Here is a 7,438-nt window from a genome sequence, read left to right on the forward strand (position 1 = left end):
TTCACTGCATTTATTTTTGGAAAGCAGAGCCCTAAGGTTCTGAGGCCTGTGTGTCCCTGAAGGGCTGCTTTCGGGCTGAACACTGAGGCCTCCGTTTTCAGTGATGGGTGGTGGTGGTGGGGGGAGAGGTGAGCGACAGAGCAGGGCTCTGCTCCGACCTGCGGGGCTCCCCAGGCGGAAGCGGCTGCCCCTGGGCCCCGGCCCCCTCTGAGTTCCAGGCCTGTGACTCCCTCCGTCTCCGAGGTCCCCAGGGAGGCTGCTGGCTCTGGGCCGTCAGCGCCGCCACGGGGCCTCCCTGTCCACACTAATACCAGGCCACAGGGGCCTGGGCAGTGGGCAGCGGGGGGCAGGAAGTGGACAGCAGCCCCGGAGAGGGCCGGCGCCAGCAGACTGCTGGGGGGCGCGGACTCCATTCTGCGCCACACCCCACACTCCGGTTTGAATGCCACCGGCCCACCGGCCGTGCAGGGAAACACCCCGGGTTCAGATCTGCACCGCTGCTCCACGCCCGCCCGCCACGGGGTCCCAGCTCGGGTCCCAGCTCGGGTCCCAGCGCGGCCCTGCCCCTCCTGCGGCCCGGCCCGCAGCTCACCTGCAGGAAGCCCGGGAGCTCCTTCTCCATCAGCGCCTTCAGCTCGCTCTTGCTCAGGCTCTGCTTGCTGCCCTCGCCGGCCGCGTAGCGGGCGAACACGTCGATGATCAGGCCTATGGCCGTCTCCAGCTCCGTCATGGTGCGCGCTCTGCTGCCTGGCGCGGGCGCTGGCGGTGCTCGGGAGGAAATGCCGTCTGGCTGGGCTCGGCCGCGGCTTTATGAGGCCAGCCTTGTTGACACAGGGCGTGGGACGGGCCAGGCACCGTGTGGGCCCTGTCTGCAGCTTGCCCTCCCCCGGCCGCCTCAGAACCGCCTCACTCTGCAGGGCCTGCCCGGGTGGGGGTCACCGCTGAGTCAGGGAGGCCCTCCCCTCCCTGGGCGAGCGGGGTCTCTGGGTGAGCGGGCCTGCGGAGTGTTTGTTGAGTGAGTCATAGATGAGCTTTTCCTGCCTCACCTCGGACTTCAGAATGCTCAGGCATCCAGGGCAGGTCCTGACGAAGTGTCTGCGCAGGGGACGACCTGCGTGTGTGAGGGACGCGTCACCCCCTCTTCAGAGCAGTCTGGGTACTCGGGGAGCTGCTGACCCCCACCCCACCCCACCCCACCCAGCCGCGGCCGCTGAAGGAACGGCTTCGCAGGGACCTGTTAGAGAACAGCGGCGCCGGCACTTTCTTCAGTGCTCGGCAGTTACGAGGGGGGCATTCATTCTGACAGGCTGGGCGGCGCTCGGTATCCGCCCGTCGCTGCACCCTGCCGCCCCTCCTTGCTCTTCTCTAGGTCCTCTGGCCACTTCCGCAGCCTCTCCTCCTCCTCCTCTCCCACGTAGGACAGAAAACACCTGATGTTGGGCTTTCTGCGCCCCGCTTACTTCACTTACTGTGGTGATCTGTGTTTCCATCCATTTCCCCCAAATGACAAGTCTTTGCTCCTCTTTATGGCTGAATCGTACTCCACTGTGTATGTATGTCACTTTTTTTTTGTTGTTTTTTTGGTTTTTTTTTGAGACAGGGTTTTGCTATGCAGTTCAGGCTGGCTTTGAGCTCACTTTGTAGCCCAGGCTGGTCTCGAACTCACAGTGATCCTCCTGCCTCAGCCTTCCAAGTCACGTTTTCTTTATCCATGCATCTGTCTATAAACCCCTAGGCTGGGTCCATATCTTGGTTATTTGAATAATGCTGTGATAAGCAGGGTATTTAGGTATGGACAGTATGCGGACTTCAACTCCAGTATACACGGATCAAACGCTAGCTCTATTTGTAGTTATGCGAGGAGCCTCCGCCCTGGTTTCTACAGTGGGTGTACCAATTTATACTCCTACCCACGTCTCACCAGAGCATTTGTTTTTTAAATCTTTGTTTCCTTTTTTTTTTTTTTTTTTTTTTGGTACCTGGAATCCAGCTCAGGACCTTGCTCTTGTCAGGCAGGTACTTATGCTGTTGAGCTGTATCTATCTCTGGCCCTCACCAGCACAATTTTGTAGAGATTGAACCCAGGGCCCTTTTACTGACCTGCATACTGCATACCCAGCTGCATACTCCCGCTCCCCTTTTTTGGTTGTTAAATTGCCCAGGCTGGATTCAAACTTGCAGTCCTCCTGGCTCAGCCTCCCAGAGTGCTGGGATGACAGATGTGCACACCTGGCTTGTTTTTTGTGTTCTTGATGACAGCCATCCTGCCCAGGGTGAGATGAAACCTCAGTGTGGTTTTGATTTGCATTTCCCTAGTGGTTAAAGATGTTGAACTTTTTCTTTTCTTTTTTCTTTCTTTTACACAGGGTCTTGCTGTGTAGTTCAGGATGGCCTTGAACTCACTTGTAGTCCAGGATGGCCTCGAACTTGAGGCAGTCCTCCTGCCTCAGCCTCCAGAATGCTGGGACTATAGGTGTGTGCCACTATGCCCAGCTGAATATTTTTTTCATATACTTCTTGGCCTTTGTACTTCTTCTTGAGAAGTGTCTGTTGCGTTCATTTGCCCGTTTACTGATGGGGTTATTTGGGGGCTGGGGGAGGATTTTGTTTTTTGTATGTGTGTTGGATGGTAGTCCTGTCAGAAGAGTAACTGGGGAAGTTTTCCCCATTGTGTAGTTTGCGCCTTCACTCTGATGATTGTTTCCTTTGCTGGACGGAAGCTCTTTCATTTGACCCGGTCTCATCTGTGGATTCTTGCTATTATTTCCTGGCCGCTGGAGTCCTATTCAGGAAGTCTTTGCCTGTGCTTAGGATTTCAAGTGTTTCCCCTGTTTTCTCCTAGCAGTTCCAAAGTTTCAGCTCTTATATTCGCATCTCTTTTTTTTTTTTTTTTTTTTTTTTTTTTTTTTTTCTTTTTTTTTTTTGGTTTTTCTCCGGTACCAGGAACCAAACTCACGACCTTGCGCTTGCCAGGCAGGCGCTTTGCCGCTGAGCTAAATCCCCAGCCCCCTTTTTTGTCTTTTTGAGACAGGGTCTCACTATGCAGTTCAGGCTGGCCTTGAGCTCACTTTGTAGCCCAGGCTGGCCTCAGACTTGCACTGATCCTTGTGCCTCAGCCTCCTGAGTGCTGGGATTGCAGGCGTGCGCCACCATGCCCTGGTTTACATTCACATTTTAAATCCATTTCGAAGTGAGTTTTGTCCAGGGTGAGAAGCAGGGGTCTAGTTTCAGTCTCTTACGCACAGATGTCCAGTTCCCCCTGCACCCCTTGTTAAAGAGGCTGTCTTTTCTCCCATGCGTGTTTTGGGCCCCTTTGTCCGGCCCCAGTGTGCAGCCGTGTGGGTCCGTGTCCTCTGTTGGGGCCGGTTCCATGCTGCTGTTGATCCGACGGCTGTGGTATGCTTTGAACTTGGGAACCGTGATTCCACCAGCTTAGCTCTTCTGGTTCAGGGCTGTTTTGGCTGCTCTGGGTCTTGTGTGTTCTTATGAGACTTTCAGGACTGCTTTTCCCTGTCTTTGAAGGTCATTGGTGTTTTCATGGGAATTGCATCGGATCTGGAGGCTGCTCTTCTGACACTTTTAGGGTCTGGAGACCTCATGGAGGCCTCATGGGGAGTGTGGCAGTGTGGCTGTGCCCATGGCTGGCGCGGAGTGGCCTCCAGGGGCAGCTGCCTCACGTGAAGTGGGGGCTGGTGGCCTGGAGGGTGCACAGGGGCCGGTGCTGATTCGCAGCAGAAAATCTTATACTTTTTTATTTTTTGGTCTTTTTGAGACAGGGTTTCGCTGTGCAGTGCAGGCGGGCCTTAAACTTGCACTTCCTGTGTCTTTTTTTTTTTTTTTTTTCCAGAAAAATTAGTTAGAAGAGCCGGGCGTGGTGGCGCACTCCTGTAATCCCAGAACTTGGGAGGCTGAGGTAGAAGGATCATTGCGAGTTCGAGACCAGCCTGGGCTACAAAGTGAGCTCAAGACTAGTCTGAACTCCATAGAGAGACCCTGTCTCAAAAAGACCAAAAAAAAGAAAAAAGAAAAAAGAAAAATTAGTTAGAAGCATCTCTTTTTCCACGTTTTGGTTTCAAACATTGGCAGAAGCCACAGTGGCCCATTTAGGGTCTCCCCGGGGTGTAGATCTTTGTAGTTGTCACTGGTAGGGCAGACACGGCAGGAAATGCATGGTTAGGCTGTGTGACCTGCTTGACCTTTGCCCTCTGACCAGCCATGTGGGCAGGAACTGATTTCCCAGGCCGGCCTGCACTGTTTCGAGTGTGAGGAAGCCGGATCGATCTCCAGAGCGAGCTCCTTCCCTGCAGGAGACGTGAGTCACAGCTCTCCGTCCCTGGCCACCTGGTGGCCATTTTGTTCCCCATTCTCCAGGCTTGGGCACCTGGGGTCCCTGGGCCCAGCGGTGAGGTGCCACGGGGCCCTGAGAGCCACGAAGCAGAACAGGGTGGTGGAAATGGTGCCCACGGCCCAGAGGGAGCTGGGCTGGCAGCTCCGGTTGGCTGCAGGGTAGACACGGGAAAGGCTGCTGTAGGGGAGACAGGTCTTGCCAGAACCCCCTGGAGACTGTGTCCCCACACGCTCCGTGCTCGGAGGCTACGGAAGCAGCTCCTCGCTCCTCGCCCCTCGCCCCAGCTCTGTGCTTGGCGTGGCCTCCAGCCCGGCCTCCGGAGCTCCGCCACCCCCGCCCCGGCTGCCAGTCTGGTGTCCAGGTACATGAGCTCAGGGACCTTGGTGTCCAGCACCAAAAGGCCAGACAAAGAACCAGAGGGACAAGGCTCCTACCTGTTAACCAGCATTTAGGTCCTTACCTCTAGGATGGGAAGGAGGAGGGATGTTGTCCCCCCACTTCTGACAAGGCCACCCGAACGCCAGGCCCCTGGGGTCTAGAGAGTTCTCCAGTGAGTCTGGTGCCAGGGAGAATTGGACATTTTTTTTTTCTTTGAGACAGGGTCTCGCTATGCATTTCAGGCTGGCCTTGAGCTTACTTTGTAGCCCAGACTGGTCTCGAACTTGCAATGATCCTCCTGCCTCAGCCTCCTGAGTGCTGGGATTATAGGATTGCACCATTATGCCAGGTGAGAATTGGACTTTTTTGTTTGGTTTTTCTCCGGTACTGGGAATCAAACTCACAACCTTATGCTTGCCATTCAGGCGCTGTGCTGCTGAGCTAAATCCCTCAGCCCAGAATTGGACATTTTTGAGAAAGCCTTTGGCATGAGGTGTGGCAGGCAAGCTCTGCCTGCCGGGCTTACTTGAAGGCCCCAGGACTGGGTCTGAGGAAGTGACTCATCTCTGTCTTCTGGAGTCTGGGGCGGGGAGGAGCTCACAGGACAATGTCTGGGCCCAGCAGAGGTGACCCTGGGCCCCTGGTATCTGTCTGGCCCCAGGTCCTGCCCAGAGCCCTGGGCTGCGCAATGCATGGTGGGCAGAATTAGACCCCTGGCATCCGGGTCTCCAGCCAGGCGGAGGCAGAAGGGAGAGGAGACCAAGCAAGGGAAGCGGTGGTGGGGAGGAAGACAGGGCCCTTGCTGGCTGTGACCTGTGCCTGAGAGCAACCTGGAGTGTGGGGAGGACAGGATGGGGGCCGAGGTGTGGACGGATGGCAGCATAGGGCCAGGGGACAGAGAGGCCTGGAGCCTGGGCATTTTTGGGAGGGAGAATGGGGTCCATGGTGTAGATGGCTCGGGGTGGAAAAGGCCAGGAGAGGCCCCCCAAAATGGCCCACTTGCACCTCCCAGCTGCAGGGGGAGCCTCCCAGGGTGCTGGTTCTGCTGTTCCCCACTCGGTCCGGAGCTCCAGCTGATCCAGATGAGCAAGAGCAAAGTTCAGTAGCATTTTTATCTATCTTTCTTTCTTTCTTTCTTTCTTTCTTTCTTTCTTTCTTTCTTCTTTCTTTCTCTCTTTCTTTTTGACTTTTTGAGACAGGGTCTCACTGTGCAATTCAGCCTGGCCTTGAGCTCCCTTTATAGCCCAGGCTAGACTCAAACTCAAAGAGATCCTCCTGCCTCAGCCTCCCAAGTGCTGGGGTTACAGGCATGTGCCACCATGTCCGACCCTCAACAGCATTTTTAAGGGGGGGGCCATGGCCAGATTTGGGACGGGGTCTCACTGTGTAGCCCGCCAGGCAGGCCTCAAACTCTCAGCGAGGCTCCTGCCTGATGCTCCTGGGTGCTGGGTTCACAGGAGGGCGCCACCACGCCCGGCAGGGTTGGCCCTCTGAGGCCCTCTGGGCAGCTGGTGTGGGTGATGGGTGAGGAGCTGAGGCAGGACACAGGGGGCTCCCACAAGGAGGCTGTGGAGACGGGGCCGCGCATGGTTTGGGGCCCTGCACCCCCAGCCCGGGGAACAGCTGCAGGGGAACCGAGGCTGGGAGGGGGAAGCAGGTGAGCAGACGCCGAGGCTCCTGCTGCCCACGGTGCACTGCATAAGCACGTCCAGCGCCAAACCGGTTTCCTCCTCGATAACGTCTCAGACAAATATTTGAGGAGGGCGGAGGCCGGGAAAGCTGGGAAAATCAGTTTCCCAGGGCCAAGCGGGGTCACGGACTGCGTAGCTGGGAGCGTTGGGGCCATCGCCCAGGCCTTGCAGCCAGGGGCTCCCACAGCATCCCGGACGGATGATATTTCACCAGGGGCGCGGGGTGTGGGGGCTGGCCTTGCAGAATGCAGCGAGCCCTTCGGTCCATCCCGTTTCCTTCCTGACCCTGGAAGTGACGTCCCAAGAAGCGAAAGCTATGTTGTGACCTTGCGGGTGACGATGACTGTCTCCTGCTGCTTGTGCCAGAAGCTTGCTGACCTGCTTGGTTTCCCTCGGGCCTCCTAGCCGCCTCCCCCAGCTTCCGGTGGCCGCTGCCGTCCCGGCATTTCTTGGCTTGCAGCTGCAGCAGCGCGGCCGCTCCTTCTGTGCTCACAAGGATGTCTTGCCCCGACAGGAGCTCAGGAAGACGTGGGTCACACAGGCTGCCTGACTTCCTGTGAACGCTCAGGCGGACTTCAGTGTGGCCCTGGCCTGTCCTTTACTTGCTCCTGGGACCCTGAGGGCCCCTGCTGTGGCCTGACACAAGACCCATTTCCTGGGAGCCAGTGACGGTAGTCGCTCCCCTCTGAGACGGGAGACGTGGGGCTTGGAGCTGAGCGAGGTGCAGGTGCAGCGGCCTGCAGGGCAGCATGAGACACGCCTGGAAGGTGCCGGGTGGGAGCTGCGGCCGCTCCAGGCCAAGCTCAGTTACTGCAACTGAGCTCTGTGTAGGTCCGGCCTCTTGGGCCCAGTGCAGGGGTCTGGTCCAGGCCTGTGTCCTCTACACAGTTTTAGCAGCTCGAACCCCAGCTGAGATGTTGCTGGGAGATGCTTCTTTAGGTGTGGTTGATATTTAAGCCAGCAGCAGATTAAGAGCAGCAGATGACTGACCCTTGTGTGGGTGGGTCTCGTCCCATCAGGT

At 57.0% G+C, this 7,438-nt stretch overlaps 1 protein-coding gene across 1 annotated transcript in view; it reads right to left on the bottom strand.

Annotated features, from left to right (window-relative positions):
- S100p (S100 calcium binding protein P) overlaps positions 1-1,046 on the bottom strand; it is a gene marked incomplete at its 5' end in the record, with an annotated part of 3,097 nt that extends 2,051 nt beyond the window's left edge. The window contains 1 exon segment of the mRNA XM_005408812.2: positions 593-1,046. Coding sequence (XP_005408869.1) covers positions 593-730 — 138 coding nt within the window.
- Between the last annotated feature and the right edge of the window lie 6,392 nt (positions 1,047-7,438).

This window comes from Chinchilla lanigera, unplaced genomic scaffold (genome assembly GCF_000276665.1).
Source record: "Chinchilla lanigera isolate Chin_1 unplaced genomic scaffold, ChiLan1.0 scaffold00113, whole genome shotgun sequence".
NCBI lineage: Eukaryota > Metazoa > Chordata > Mammalia > Rodentia > Chinchillidae > Chinchilla > Chinchilla lanigera.